Source organism: Petaurus breviceps, unplaced genomic scaffold (genome assembly GCF_028583685.1).
Source record: "Petaurus breviceps papuanus isolate PSGF00001 unplaced genomic scaffold, PetGlider_PUasm1.0 90925, whole genome shotgun sequence".
NCBI lineage: Eukaryota > Metazoa > Chordata > Mammalia > Diprotodontia > Petauridae > Petaurus > Petaurus breviceps.
This window is the reverse complement of record NW_027187380.1, coordinates 37106165-37122557: the sequence shown is the minus strand read 5'-3', so window position 1 is coordinate 37122557 and position 16393 is coordinate 37106165. Positions and strand designations below refer to the sequence as shown.

General features: G+C 36.3%; 1 protein-coding gene across 10 annotated transcripts in view; it reads right to left on the bottom strand.

Moving 5' to 3' along the window:
• Positions 1–16161, bottom strand: part of MYOCD (myocardin) — a 168539-nt gene extending 152378 nt beyond the window's left edge. For 7 of the 10 annotated variants that reach the window (XM_069076810.1, XM_069076806.1, XM_069076807.1 and 4 more), the window contains exon 1: positions 15742–16161. Coding sequence is in view for 5 of the 10 variants with exons in the window: in XM_069076806.1 (XP_068932907.1) it covers positions 15742–15796 (55 nt within the window). In the remaining 5 variants the exon portion in view is untranslated. Of the gene's footprint in view, positions 1–14396; positions 14505–15741 lie in introns of all 10 variants that reach the window. The other 3 variants (XM_069076812.1, XM_069076809.1, XM_069076813.1) reach the window with 2 other exon arrangements.
• Positions 16162–16393: the final 232 nt, after the last annotated feature.

Sequence of the window (16393 nt, the reverse complement as noted above, 5' to 3'; positions counted from 1 at the left end):
TTTAAAAGAAAAAGTATAATGATGAAACAATATACCAAAATTTCTGGGATACATATAAGGCAGTCCTCAGGGGAAGCATGGAAAGATCTATATGAACTGATTCAGAATGAAGTAAGCAGAACCAAGAAAACAATATGTTCAGTAACTACAACAATGGAAATGGAAAGGACAACTAAACAACAACAACAAAAATCAAAAGTAAATGTAACTAATTTATAAAGATTGAAGCAGTATTTGAATGAACAGACATGAGGCCACTCCAACCCAACCCTTTGTCAGGTGGAAGGTTCACAGGAATCATACATATTTTCAGGGTTTCAGAATTTTTAATAAGTTGTGTTGACTTTTTCTCTCTCTAAAAAGTACTATTTGTCATGTGGGATTGCTCTCTAGGAGGGGCAAAGGGAAGTGGAGATATACATGGGATAACTATAATGATAGAAGATATCAATAAAAAACTTAGTTAAAGAGAGGCCGGCCCCGAAGGCTAGTGGTGCACAGAGGCCGGCCTGGAAGAGGCCTGATCAACTTGGGCTTCAAGTCATCCCAACAAGCACAAGGGCCACTACCAGGCCTATCACCAAAGGGCTGGGACTGGAAAGAACAAGGTAAGAACCAAATGCAGGGGCCTCTGTCCAGCACAGCAAATACTCCTGAGGCTACCATTTCATAGCCCAGAAATTTTTTTAAAAGCCCCTATCAGGGCCTCCAAAGACCAGGATCACAGAGTGAACTTCCCCTGCTCCAACCCCCCTCCCCTTACCCTGAAAACATAGTAACTATTGCCCCAGGGCAAAACCCTCTATAGTAAAGGCTTAGGATCCCTAGAGCAAGGGCGTGGCTAGGGCCCTGCCTCAAAATGGGTAGAAAGCAGACTACAAAGACTCTGGAGTCCTACTATCCTCAGAGGGAGGAACCAAACTCAGAGGGAGACAATGTGGACTCCACACCCACAGCTGAAACATCAACAGGGAATGTGTCCCAAGCACAGAAAGCTCTCCTAGATGATCTCAAAAGGAACTTTGAAAACCAAATGAGAAAGATAGAAGACAAAATGAATAATTCTCTCAAAACCAAAATTACAGAATTAGAAAAACATTATAATGAAGAAAACATCTCTCTAAAAAGAAAAGTGTATGATATGGAAAAAAAGCTCCAAAAATTAACCAAGGAAAATGATTTGCTAAAAACTAGAATCAATCAAATTGAAACAACTCTATTAGGGACCAAGAATTAATCAAACAAAACAACAAGAATGAAAAATTAGAAAAAGAGGTAAAATACCTCAATGGAAAAATAACTGACCTGGAAAACAGATCCAGGAGAGATAATCTGAGAATCATAGGCCTACCAGAAAATCATGATGAAAAAATGAGCCTGGACAACATTCTCCAAGAGTTCATTAAGGAAAACTGCCCTGACATATTAGAACCTGAGGGTAAAATAGAAATTGAGAGAATCCACTGGACACCTCCTGAAAGAGATCCCAAACTGAAAAGTCCTCGAAATGTTGTGGCCAAACTCCAGAACTACCAGGTAAAAGATAAAATACTTCAAGTGGCCAGAAAGAAACAATTCAAATATCGAGGGTCCACAGTGAGGATTGCCCAGGATTTGCAGCCTCTACACTGAAAGATCAGAGGCAGTGGAATACAATTTTCTGGAAGGCAAAAGAGCTCAGGTTACAACCAAGTATCACATACCCAGCGACACTGAGCATATTCTTCCAGGCAAAGAGATGGGCATTCAACAATATAACAGAGTTCCAGACCTTCCTGATGAAAAAGCCAGAGCTCAATGGAAAGTTCAATCTACAATTACAAGATGCAAGAGTGACATAGAAAGGTAAACACAGACACACACACACACACACACACACACACACACACACATACCCTGCTATTTAATAAGAGAAAACTGTTTATAGACAAGTAGAGGGGATGAGTATAAAATACACAAAATGACAGTTAAAAAATATCTTATTAAGGCCTACAAAGGGACTGCAATGGAAGAAGAGGAATGAATGAAGTGGAAAAGGGTAAATCATACCACACAAAGAGGCATAAAAACAATATCACAGAGGAAAAGAAGGGAGGGAGATGAGAATCATATGAGCTTTTCCCTCATTGGCTCTGGTGCAAGGAGGGAATAACAACCAGTTAAGCATAGGACTCTATGGAGAAAAAAACACAAAAAGTATCATTTTAGAGGGAAAGAGGGGAGGGAGAGGAGCTTTACATGAGTTTTGTTCCTGTCACTCTTGGTGCGAAGAAGAAATAACATACTTCATTAAGGATAAAAGTATCCTAAAGGCAGTTGGAGGGGGAAAGGGTGTGGTTATTTGGGGGGAAAGAAGTAAGGGGGAAGGGGAGGAAAAGGGTGGGGCTGATAAGGGAATACTGAGGGAGGCAGTGGTCAAAAGGAAAACTATTAAGGGAAGGAAGGGAGAAGGGGGGGATATGAGCATTAACAGGGGAGGGAATAGGATGGAGGGAAAGAAACAGATAACAATCATAACTGTAAATGTGAATGGAATGAAATCTCCCAATAAAATGGAGATGGATAGCAGAATGGATTAGAAATCATAATCCTGCAATATGCTGTTTACAAGAAACACATCTGAAACAGAGGGATACACACAGGGTAAAGGTAAAAAGCTGGAGTAAAATATATCATGCCTCAGCTAAAGTAAAAAAAAGCAGAGGTAGAAATCCTTATCTCAGATGAAGCAAAAGCAAAAACTGACCTAATTAAAAGAGATAAGGAAGGAAACTATATCCTGTTAAAAGGCACCATCGAGAATGAAGCAATATTATCAGAACATATATACACCAAGTGGTGTAGCATCCAAATTCCTAGAGGAGAATGTAAAGGGATTAGAGGAAGAAATAGATAGCAAAACTGTACTAGTGGGAGACCTTAATCTCCCCCTCTCTGAACTTGATAAATCCAACCTCAAAATAAACAAGAAAGAAGTTAAGGAGGTGAACAGGATTTTAGAGAGGATAGGTATGATAGATCTCTGGAGAAAACTGAATGGGGATAAAAAAGAATATACTTTCTTCTCAGCAGTTCATGGCAAATACTAAAAAATGACCATGTTCTAGGGCATAAAAACCTCACAATTTTATGCAGTAAGGCAGAAATATTAAATGCATCCTTCTCAGATCATGATATAATAAAAATTATATGCAATAAAGGGCCACAGAAAGACAGGCTAAAAACTAATTGGAAATTAAACATTTTAATCCTAAAGAATGAGTGGGTCAAACAAGAAATTATAGAAACAATCAGTAATTTCATTCAAGAGAATGATAATAATGACACAACATACTAAAATTTGTGGGACGCATTAAAGGCAGTTCTTAGGGGAAGTTTTATATCCCTGAGTGCATACATGATTAAATTAGAGAAAAAAGAGGTCAATTAATTGGGCATGCAATTGAAAAACCTAGAAAAAGAACAAATTCAAAATGCCCAATTAAATATTAAATTAGAAATATTGAAAACCAAAGGAGAGATTAATAAATTGAAATTAAGAAATCTATTGAATTAATGAATAAAACTAAGAGCTAGTTTTATGAAAAAAATCAATAAAATTGATAGACCCTTAGTCAATATGATAAAAAAAGAAGAAGAAAACCAAAATATGAGTATGAAAAATGAAAAGGGTGAAACTACCTCCAATGAAGAGGAAATCAAAACAATAATTAGGAACTATTTTATCCAATTGTATGCACATAAATTTGACAATCTAAGGAAATGGATGAATATTTACAAAAATACAAGTTGCCCAGATTAACCGAAGAGGAAGTAAATTACTTAAATAATCCCATCTCAGCTCCCTAGGAAAAAATCTCTTGGGCCAGATGGATATGTCAATCCCAAAAGACTCATGATGGAGAGAAATGTGTGCATCCAGAGAAAGAACTAGAAAAAACTGAGTTGATATCCAGATGGAAGCAAAATACCTGATCTTTTTCCTTTTCTTGTTTGGTTTTATGTACTCTTTACCATTTTTTATTCCATCTGATACAATCCATCTTTATAACTTGGCTAATGTATAATGTGAAAGTATTTACAGATCCTATACTTGACTTTATGCCGCCATGGGGGGAAGAGGGGGAGGGGGACAAAATGTGAAACTGAGGGAATAGTGGAATTGAATCTTGTAATCTAAAAGTAAACAAACAAACTAGTAAATTATTAACAATAAAAAAAACTTAGTTAAAAAATTTTAATATATACACAATAAGCAAACTGTTTAATAGAAGCTTCTGATTTCATATTTACTCCTTTTTTTCTTTGTACATTGAAAAGATTGTACTTGATACTTAGTTCATAATAAAAGAAAAAAGAGATAAGAAGAACATGATACATCAGAAAACTTGAATACCAAGTTACAGAAAGTTATCACCAGATCACCAGCAGATTTAAGGGTAGACAGGGATCACATTCTTGAAACTTCAAATCATGTAATGTTCATATTTACAAATTTAGTATCAAACAAACATTTTCTAGCATCTAGGAGAAAACCTTCAAATATTAAGAAATCATATTGCAGATTACTCAGAATTATTGAACATTCACAAGAAAACAAGGGAAAGAATGGAATGCTAGATTCAAAAACAAAAATGTAAAAGCTTGAGTTCCATCTGAAATAATGTATCTTACTATGTTGACTCTAATTGCTAATGAAAGAATATGGGCTTTCAACAAAAACAAGCATTTGAGATGTTACTACAAAAAATTTACAAAATATTCAGCTTGTGAATACTCTAAAACAAAGGAAGCATGAGAGAAATAAGAACCACAATCTAGAAAATACTAGAAATTAAACATATCTTTTTGTCTTTTTTTTTGGAGGGGGAAAGGCAAGACAATTGGGGCCAAGTGACTTGCCCAAGGTCACACAGCTAGTAAGTGTGTTGAGTGTCTGAGGCTGGATTTGAATTCAGGTCCTCCTGATTCCAGGGCCAGTGCTCTATTCACTACATCACCTAGGTGCCCCATGCTGTCATTTTCCAAAGACTCCCCATCCTACTGCTACTGCTCTTTTTCCCTAACAGAGCACTCCTTTGTAATAAAGCTAGATAGTTTAGCAAAACAAATCAATATATCAGCCATGCTGTAATGATTTGCCTCTTTTCACACCTCTATTACAGCATTTCTTCATTTTTAATCCTCTGAAGAATTGTTTTTCATTTGAGTTAGTGGCCTTCAGAAGAATTAACAAATATTTATTATGTACTTACTATATATGTGGAGGGCACCATGATAGAGCTTTCTACATCCTTAATAGAAAAGACAAAAAGAAAACTTTCTGCTTCTAAAAATCTTACATTTCTACCAGAAAGAGAAAAAAACAGTCTATACAGATGTTCATAAATAAGTGAAAAAATATATATTAAGCAAGCAACAACAACAAAAATAATAACATTTATGTAGTGCTTTAAGGCTTGCAAAGTTCTTTACAGATATTTTATTTTATCTTCACAACAATCCAGGAAGATAGGTGATATATTTTACAGATGAGGACACAGACAAACTGAAGCTAAGTAGATTTACCACACAGTCACACAGCTAGTAAGTATTTGAGGCAAGATTTGAATTCGATTCTGCTTGATTCCAAATCCAGCTTGCTGTCCATTGTGCCACCTAGCTACTTTTGCAAAATAATTTTACAACTGGAGAGGGTTATTTAGGAAAGACCTCAGGCAGCAGATGGCACTTGAATACATTTTTTAAGGAAGCCATCAGGCAGATATGAGGAGTGACACGTTTTTTGTTTTGTTCTGTTTTTCAGCTGTATTCCAACCACAGCATAACTGATTTCTTTCTAATTTCTTACTACCATAAACAATTACCACTATGAATAAATTGGTATTCATGGGACCTTTTGTCCTTCTCATTTTGACTTCCTTGGTCAAAATATGCCTACTGGAAGTATCTCTGGGTGAAAGGATGTCTTTTTTATTTTTGCCTCTTGGAGGGCAATTGGGGTTAAGTAACTTGCCCAAGGTTACATGGCTAGTTTTTGTGTGTGGGTGTGTAAGGGTTATGGGATTTAAAGATCTCCCATGCCCCATGGACGTGCTGACATAGCAGAGCAAGAGAAAGTGAAAAGCCAAGCTAACGGTCCTGCGGTTGGCAGTTGGCGGCAGTTGCCTTTTTTTTTTTTTTTTTTTGAGTTAGGACCTGCTGAGCACTGCCAGCAGCCAGAGCTGCTGGGAGCAGGACTTTCTGCTAAGGACTGCCAGGGGCCGGAGCTGCTGGGAGCGCTCTTCCAGGGCACTGGGTGGTTGCTGTGAGTGGGGAGAGGAGGACCTTTGCCTGAGGTAGCCTGTTCTGTTTTAAAGGCTTGAGAATGTGGGTGCTTTTTACTTTATCTACCTGTGTCAATATCATAACTACTCTGATGGCTTTCACTTTCTGGTTTTGGGACTCAGTCTTTTGGTATCTTAATAAATTTTCTAGTTTATTTCCCCAAATGGCAAACCTGACGTATTTTGTGATGGATAATTATATCAGCATATTTGTAATCTCTATAGGCATTGTGAATATGGCATTGCTGATACAGGGTGTTAAGTATCTGAGGCTGGAACTGAACTTGGTTCCTCCTGACTCCAGGGCACTTTACTCACTGCGCCACCTAGCTGCCCCCTCAAAGAATGTCTTTTAATACATTTTTATTGATTCCTTCTTATGCAACTTCTTTATATATCTATCTAACCATTATCAGAGATATTTAAGATTTTATTTATCTTGATTTTTTTTCTGTCTATGTTTTCTTTCACATGATTATTATGGATAGGTTTGCCATGACGTCACATATTCATAGCCACTGTAGGTGCTGTGAATATCACATTGGTGTTATAAACATATGGAAAATACACTGAAAAGTAAAAGTCAAAAGCCAAATGAACATGTAGAAAATAACACAAAACATACTTTAGTTTAATATTCTAGCCAAATAAGAGGAAAAGTATAAAAGGTAGCAAGTGAAGGACAAAGGAAATAGAGAAGGGGAAAAAAATCAGACTGATGGTCAAATAAAGTCTAAGAAAATTCAGAGAAATAGAAAGAATTGCAGAAAGAGATACAAAAAGACATAGATCGACTTTTATGGAACAATATGGTCATTTTATGAGTTCTGGGATTTGTCATTTAAAAAGTACTTAATTACACAGTATGTATTGGTCAACTATGGGTATAAATAGGAGTATTATATGTTGTTACTTTCCAACTTGATCAGACAAAATTAAAATTTCAGTTCTATTTGAACTGTGAGTCAAAGATTTTCTAATTCTATGAATCATAATTCAGGGAACAGACTTTAGGTTTGGTGGAAAGTAGAAAGGGATTTCTTATAGAGACATATGGAAGAGGACCTGAACCAGAACAGGTCTCAATTTAGGGAATTAGATAGAAAAAGTTACTCAAGACCAAGAAATATATGCCTAATAGATCTGGTTGGGGAGCTTGTGTGTTTTTTACTCCAAAGTATATCTTCCAGGAGGTTTGGGGCTGCCTAATTAGTTGAGTCTTCTATGTTTTCCCAAGGGTCTTTGTGATACATATAGATGTTTCTGGATTTGGGACTTTCAAGATAAAGGGGGATTGATAATTATGAGAAAAATTTCTTTCCATACCTCCCTCTGCTCTCAGTGAAGAAATATCTAGTTCCACTATTAGAGAAGCCATCATGCTTACGAAGAACAGTGAATAAGTCCTTGTACAGATGAGCCATTGATAAGCATTTTGCAGTGAGTAAAGACTGGATTCAGGTTCCTGACCGTGTTAGAATGATAAATGAGAATTAACTCAAATCTACCCCAAGCTATTGCCATAGTACTCAGGAGAGCTTAAGGCACCTGAAATTTCTGTTTATTTTGCTATGAATGGCAGAATCCACTGAGAGTGAGCCTCTATCTCAAAGATGGTGGTCTGATATGGTTGCTGCTTCTTAGATTCAACTCTGCTATTTTATCTATTCAAATTAAACTGTTTACTAAGATAATGCTTCTGATTGGCAACTTGAAAGGAAGGAAAAAATTGCTAGTGAAAAGAGACATGTGTAGTTTGATTGGTGAACTGGCTAAACGCATGTGTTACATACATGTGCGTGCACACACATACACATAAATACTTTTAGACTTCTATGAGAACCTATATCAACTTACAGCGGAGTAGAGCTCATGGGTAAGTGACACAACAAAATTCCTTGGGGAAGCTGGTGGAGAACAAGTAGTTTAACTGATATCCACAGTGGCTTACTGGTGGTGACCACAAATGTAAGAGTTAACTACTAAAATGTACAAGGCTGGACCCTAAGTACGGTGTCTGCCTCCAATAAACAAGTTTGATTGTGGTTATATGGATATTTTGTTAGTCCTGCGAAGTCTGGAAAAAAATACAGATTCAGTAATCTTGAGAAGGATGAACCCCAGTAATATGTAAGTACTTCAAGGTGAGGTTTCTTTCTTTCTTTTTCTCTCTCTTTCTCTTCCTCTTTCTTTCTCCTCTTCTTCCCCCTCCTGTTCTTTCCCCTCCTCCTCCTCCTTTTTTCTCCTCTCTCTCTCCCTCCCTTTCTCTCTCTAATCTTTGAACCCCTATCATTTATATTCATTTAACAAATGTAGATACTTAACCAATGTTTTTTGAATTAAAATTAAGAGATGCCTCAAACAAGTGGGTGATACTTCAGAAGCAACCACACAAAAAGAGCAAGGAACCCTCAGTATTTCATTACAAATATCTTCACAAAATCGCTTATTGACATTAGAAGGGAATTCTAGGGGGTGTCAGCTTACTCTTATTGCTTCTCTTCTACTGGAAAAACTGCACAAGTGGTTCCAGTTATCACAAAGGCCATGGTGAAGGTGGGAGAAAAAGAAGAGAGGAGGGAAAGAAAAGGGAGAGGAGATGTGAACAGAGGATAGTAGGGAAGAGGAGGGGAGAGTAGAGGAGACGAAAAATTAAAAATACATACAAGGTAAGGACACTATCAATTAGAGAGGCACTGGAATATCAAATTAGAGAACAATAGGGCACATATACAGCTGAACTAGATATAATTAAGGTAGCAATTGCTTTTATGCAAAGAAATTTTGAATCAACATGATCATGATTGATGAGGTTTTCCCCCCTACAGATTACAATCATTAGACTGTAACACCTCTAGCTAAAAAATATTTTATGCACTTGGTCTCTTAACCTCTCCAGCTTCCATTTCTGCTCTTCCCATATGATGAGACTAGTAGTGTTTCCAGTGGCATATGGATCACATAATCATAGATTTAGAATGATACCAAATCATGTTATGGCCAACATGTCAAAGGACCCTAGCTAAAAGTTGTTGAGTTGCAACAAGTCAGGCATTTCCTACATAAATAGTCAGTATCAAAGAGTTCTAAGAGGTGAATTTGATGGTCTTTTAGATTCCTCCTAGCTTCTGTGAGTCTAGCAGATATTTAAGCTTTGAGAACTGCAGCACAGTATACTGGAAAGAGCACTGGACAAGATTGGGAGTTTGTAGCCTGAGTCTCACCTCTGTCATTTATTACTCTCTCTAATATTAACTGATACATCTGAAAGGATTAGTTTAGATTATCTCTAAGATTATTTGTAGCTCTGACAGTTTATGATTCTAATTCTATGATATTGTGACTTCGAAAGAAAAATAATTTCATCTAATGGCTGTGACAGTTTTCAATGGTCCTAAGTGAGGACTATGGTATAGTAGAAAAGAGTATAGGGCTGAGATTCATGAAAACTTCCCCGAGTCTGTTTCTTTATCATTAAAATGGTGGTGACAATAGCTTTGTCATTATTTGTCATGATTACACAGGGTTATGTAGCTCAAGTGATACAATGGATGTCAAGCACAAACTGGAAAGTGCTACATAAACATATCCCAGAGCTGGTCCTGGAGTCCAGAAAACCTGACTTTTAATCCCACCTCTGACATATTCTAGGTGTATGATTCTAGGTAAATCTAACTTCTCACTGCCCTCAGCCAATGATGTTATGAGTACAAGTTGCAGAACTGGTGTCCATCTGCATTGGGAGAAAATCTTTTCCTAGGTACTTCCTTATGTAAAAGAAATCATAGCACCAGTCAAAAAATAACAAAAACAAATTATTATAAGTAACAGAGCTTATGTGATTTATTTATCTATAAATGTATATATGTCCTACATATGGAATCATATATACATGGGTATATATATATGTATATGTACATATGTGTGTGTGTATTGCTGTGTGTGTGTGTGTGTACAATCCTGAAAATGAATGAAAGGAATTGGATAAATTTGGGAAATGAAAACAATAAAGAAAATATATCTATATAGAAAATGCTTTTTGGCCATTTTTTCTCCTTTTGTGTTTAAGTTCAAATCCTGATTTCCTGATTCTCAAGACAGTACTCTTTCCACTAAATCCTAGTGTCAGGATCTCTTATTTATGAGACATCTTCATGAGTTGTAGCAAATTGTCTCATCAATCCTTTTAGTGATGTTTCCAATTATCATACATACTCCACCACTGAGAATTGGCACCAAGGATCTTCCTCTCTTTTATTTAGGCTCCATTTACTAGTTGCCTATGGTATCACATTTCCATGAAATTTGAACATTTGTGCCACAGTGATATTGGTGAAGTTTGTCTTCTTTGCCCTCGCCTTCACTTTTCTGTGTTTCTACTTACCTACCTATTCTCCCTCTTTTCTCCTCCCCCTTCTCTTCAGGAGTCCAGAGTAATCCTGCATTCTAAGTCTTTCTCTTCAATCATACAATTAACCATCTTATATGTCACTTATATTTTATTTATTTCTTATAATTTAAGGTGAAAACATCTTCTTATGGTACCACCTAGCAAAGATACATTGGCATTTGTTTAAAGGCAACAGGGCCTAATGGATAGAGAATCAATCTTAGAATAAGGAAGACCTAGATCCAAGTCCTCCTTCTGTTATTCCCTAAATGTGTGACTATGAGTTATTTGATCTCTCAGTGCACCCAGGTAATTCTCTAAGTTAAAAAAGGAGTTGATCTACATCCGTCCATTGTGTGGTCTCCACACAGAAAAAAATATCCTTCTGGATAAAAAAAAAGCAAACAAAGCAACTGATGGAGTGAAAGCATTTTATGATATTAAATTTAGAAAGAAAGATTTTTTCCTTTTCTTTTTTAAAATTTAATTTATTTTATTCTGAACTTAAGAAATAAAACAGGCATTTATATAAAGAGAATAGAAAAAAAAAAGATGGGGCAGCTAGGTGGCACAGAAAATAGAGCACCAGTCCTGGAGTTAGGAGGACCTGAGATCAAATCTGGCCTCAGACACTTAACACAAAACTAGCAGTATGACCTTGGGCAAGTCACTTGACCCCAATTGCCTTACCTTCCTTCCTACAAAAAAAAGAATAGGAAAAAAATATGATTGTATGTGAAACTGTATATCTATTGTGTACAACCTGCTGTTACTTTTAAATATATAATAAAGTTATCACGTAACTTTCTTTCTTTTTCTTTTTTACTTCCTGCCCTCCCCCAACCTAGGCTGCCATTAGACACAAATATGTATATAGAAAGACTTATTTTCCCAAAGAAGGCTTCTTTCAGAACATAGAACATTCAAGCTTTAATAGATCACAAAGATCACCTTATTCCAATCTCTTCATTTTATAAATGGTCTCCCAGCAGGGCACCTAAGGGGTGCAATGGATAGAGTGCCAAGCCTGGAGTCAGGAACACTCATCTTCCTGAGATTAAATTTGGCCTCAGAAATTTACTAGCTGTGTGACCCTGGGCAAATCACTTAATGCTATTTGCCTCAGTTTCCTCATCTGCAAAGTGATATGGAGAAGGAAATGGCAAACCACTCCAGTTACCTTTGCCAAGAAAATCCCAAATGAGGTCTCGAAGAGTCAGACACAACTGAACAAGTCACTTAACTTCTCTGTACCCCAGGAAAACTCTTTAAAACTATAAATTGCAAAGTAGAAGCTAATTTATAAGGTCATGCTCCTTTTTACACAGTTTTCTTGCCAGGAAGTTCCTATACCTGTGAGATCACAGAGTCTACAAAAGAATAAAGACAAAGAAAAAAACAAAAATAAAACCCAAACCCAAACCAAAAAAAATGAGTTCTAAAGTCATACAATTAACAACTAGTTAAAATTCACAAAAACAATAAATCACATTTTAAGAGTGCCTGGGATTGGTGGTGGAATGAAAAGGGGATGATTTTTAATTCCCCCTAGACAGGAGCTCCTTGGCTACCTTAGAGTGAACGTGCTGTGAACTGCAAGGCTTAAGTTGTAGGGGACCTTTTTTCAGAGTTGTTAGGGGCAAAGGAAGTCAACCATATCAAGTACATCTTTTAGCTAGAGTTCATCCTGCCCAAGTTCATGGCTAGCTCCTTTAACATCTGTGTATCCCTTCTTTGCCCCTACTTTCCCTGCTTGTGCATAGATAGAATCTTCCCCCATTCTCCCATCTCATATGCCTACCTTTCCCCTTAACCAAGACTCTCAGATGCCAAAGATTCAGACTCCTCCCTATATTCTCTTTTTTCCCATGTCACTGTTCTCAGTGTGGGTCTACATTCACTAAGGTTACCATATACAGCTTCATGGCCCACAGGTACCCAAAAAACTCTTGGATTTGGACTGTCAAGTGAACACCTAGATACACTATTCAATTTCCAATCAGTCCCCATTTCTGCCACAGGTCATGATAGGGAGACCTTTGGGAATATTATAGGAAACATTCCCCAGGCCCTGGTGGTTGGGAACAGGAGTTTTAGGGAATCAGATCGAGGATCTCTGTATGAGTATCACATTCTATGTTTGTGCATGAGATTAGTATTAAAATGTATGTGATATGAAAGGAAATTTCTGATATTGATGCCAATCACAGATACAAGAAAACAACAAAAAGAGAGAAACTATAAAAATGTAGTTTATATGTAACTAATATTAATTATAGCCATTTTTGTAAATAGCTTATCTTGAATGAACTGCTATGTAGGATGAAAATTTAACATAAAATTATTATAAGCAAAATTCATTTACCTTATATGCTATTACTTTTTATAATGTTCATGATATCAGAATGTTAGAACTATAAGGGACACAAGAGAACATTGAATTCATTCCTCATTGTACAAATGAGAAAACAAAGACCCAGAGAAGTTGTCATTTCTCCCAATTCACACTTCTAGTATTGTTTGACTATATTCTACACTACATTCTATGTTTAACCTTCATTATTTATTATTCACATAGTTTTGTCATTTGTCCATAACTGGGAAATTTTTAAAGGAATATTAATTGTTCAACATTTTGCATATCAGATTTTACTTATAACTGTTTTTGTCAATCCCTTTGAAATATGTCACAATGATTATTAATAAAATTTAGCTTCTGTAAAAAAGAAATACTTCCCACAAATTAAAGAATTTTAGCCTCTATTGCAAATAACAAAGAGAAATCATAGTAATGAAACTGGAATAGTCATATAAGATTGTCTCTAATATATAATATATCATATATATTATGTATAATATATATAATATATCATATGTAATATATGTTATGTATAATATATAATAATCTAATATATAATAAATAGTCATATAATATTGTCTCGAAGAGTCAAAATTTGATAAGGGCCCCCCTTACTTGTTTAGTCACAAGCTATAATAGACGTTTTGTAGAAAGGCCTCCCCCTTTCAGAACATAGCATCCCCAACTCAAGGATGCAGGAGCTGCTTACATATCTATATATAACTAATAATTTCTATATCTATATATAACTATATATATCTAAGCACAAGAGATATATTACTTTATTATTTTTAAAGGTATCTAACTTGACATCTTTCTTACATTTTTCTTAGCATATTAGCAGCCTCATGTGTCTCTGATTGCCAAGCAGAATGTTTCTAGACTCAAGGTTGTGATATAATAATATTTGCTTCTATCTTTATTTTCATATCTTTCTTTTCAAACCAACCTTCCTGCCTGCCATGGGAGACTGTCCTAGCAGATGAAACATGAGGTGAGTATGCTGAATAAAATCTTTGTTATGAAATATCCCTTTGATCAGGGACTGCAAAGCATTACCATGGATACCAGTATAATCAACTTCAATTTCATGAGATATGAATTTGGGAAATAATTCTAGCAAAAGATGACTCCATAAATCCCCCAAGATGGGCCACATGAATTGTGGAAGAATTTAATGTGCTCGCTACCCCCTTGAAATTTACTGTAAGGAAAGATTAATTTGACAAGTATGTTTTGCAAGTCTATTATCAAGAACATCACAAAATCCTTTTACAGGCAAACCAGGCAAAAAATCGTTTTAAAAACAGCAGTGGCTCACTTGAAAAGAATGTGGCTGCCCTCAAAACAAGGCTGCATCCTCTCTTCTTCAGAAAGGTGGCAGTATTGCTTCACAATTCTTGATGGAAATCTAAGGTCTTTGGGATGCCTTTGAATGAATAATAAGACTTCGTCACACTTCACCAAACAATGAAATGCCTTGATCAACAGCAATGTTAAGATCTCAAGGGACAGAAACACACACACACGCACACACACACACACACACACACTCTCCTTAGAGTTGTGGTTTGCATTTATATTCTGAAGTTTTGTTAACATTGCTAATACTGTAACTGCTGAAGTCTATTTCTGGTAAACACCTCACTCTTATGATCATTCTAACAAACCTCAGATGTCACAATAAAAAAAAATAAAATGGAGCAACAATAACTAAAAGAGGCATTTTGGAAAACTTAGGGTTAGAAATAAGAAAACTCTCTAGGGTTCTGCTGAACAAAAGTTTTGGTAAATATGAATATTGTCCTAAAGTATAGAATCCTAAAGTAAAACATTATACAATAATAATTCTCCAGCTATTGAATTGCATAGCCCATTGAATCATACCAGTTTTATGTATAAGGTTAATTAGGAAAGATTTAGAGCAAAATTGTGCACAGGTGTATATGAATACTCACTTGCTGGACTTTATCTGTAGGAATTTAAATGAAAATTTTCTGTTGAGGATGGTTTGGCCCCTTCAGGTCCCTTTACTCACCATCGCTCAGAGAGAATGTTCTTTCAGAAGTTTCTCTGCTCTCCACTAACACAGAAGATTTGGGATAGATTCTCAGTTTATAAATATCAGATGGTTGTGGAGAACTGTGGCACTGGGTCTTTTTTTCTGCAGTGATGTCATTTTAAATAAATTTGCTATTTTTACTTCCCCCAAGTGACTTTTCTTTTTTGGAAATGTATTTATTTGAATTAGTTGTGTCCTAACTGATCTCTAGGTTCTAATATACTAGTACCAGGTTGATTTTTTCAGGAATTATAACCTTACATACCAATAAGCACAAACTGGAGATTCCTTATTTGTTCCTGTTCAGAACCTACTCCTTCATATATATGACACAATTTATGAGATATGAAAAGAAATGAAAATTAACAGGAGTTGCTATAATCCAAATATGAAACACAGATGAACTAAAAGCAAGGAAAAAAAGAACAACATAATTATCCCCCAATTTAAATGAAAATCTGTCCCACAATATTGGGGACGAGGGACAGAAGTGTGGCAGTATTAACAATCTGTTATTATTTTTGGCTTCACACACAGTTTTAAAAGAGTAAATAAGACTTGCAGAAGAAGAAAAGTGTAAGGAGGAATACCAAATTAGCCCTACCTGATCTGAACTTGCTCCAAATCAACAAAGAATGCTCAGAACCCAGGAGTGTCATGGTGATTCTCAGCAAGCAGTCCTGTGCCAGAAACCCCACCCTGACTTCAACCAGGAGGCAAAATGACCACAGCTAATAATTCAGAATTCATCCGATGTTGGTTGGACTTTCCTGGGCACTTGTCTCGCAGCAGCCAGTGCCTCAAATCGGTTTGGATGCAGTGAACACTGCTACTAACAGAAAACTAACAGCTCACCCCTTGCTATGCAGAGCTAATTACTCAGCCAGCAGGATCTGGCTCCTCCAACTCAGAGGTTACTATGATCATCATAGGCTTTCTTGGCTGATGTCATAGCCTACCAGGGATCAGAGAGTATTACTAAGAAGTTTTAAGTAGGTCTCAAGTTTGATATCTGATACCCATTACTGCTGATAGGAGCTCAGCCAATCAGAAGCTTATTGCTTGGAACTGGAACTTGGAGCCACAAAGAGAGTATCAGCACAGCAGGTTTAACTCTTTGTAGCATGCTGAGCTGTCCCAGAGACTGCAAATGTGTATGAGTTGGGGCAGGCAGAGGAAAGAACAGCAATGGATCTTTAGGAACCTGGAGGCTGTAAGCCTTCCACACAACCTTAGCAAATTTAAGAAGAGTTACA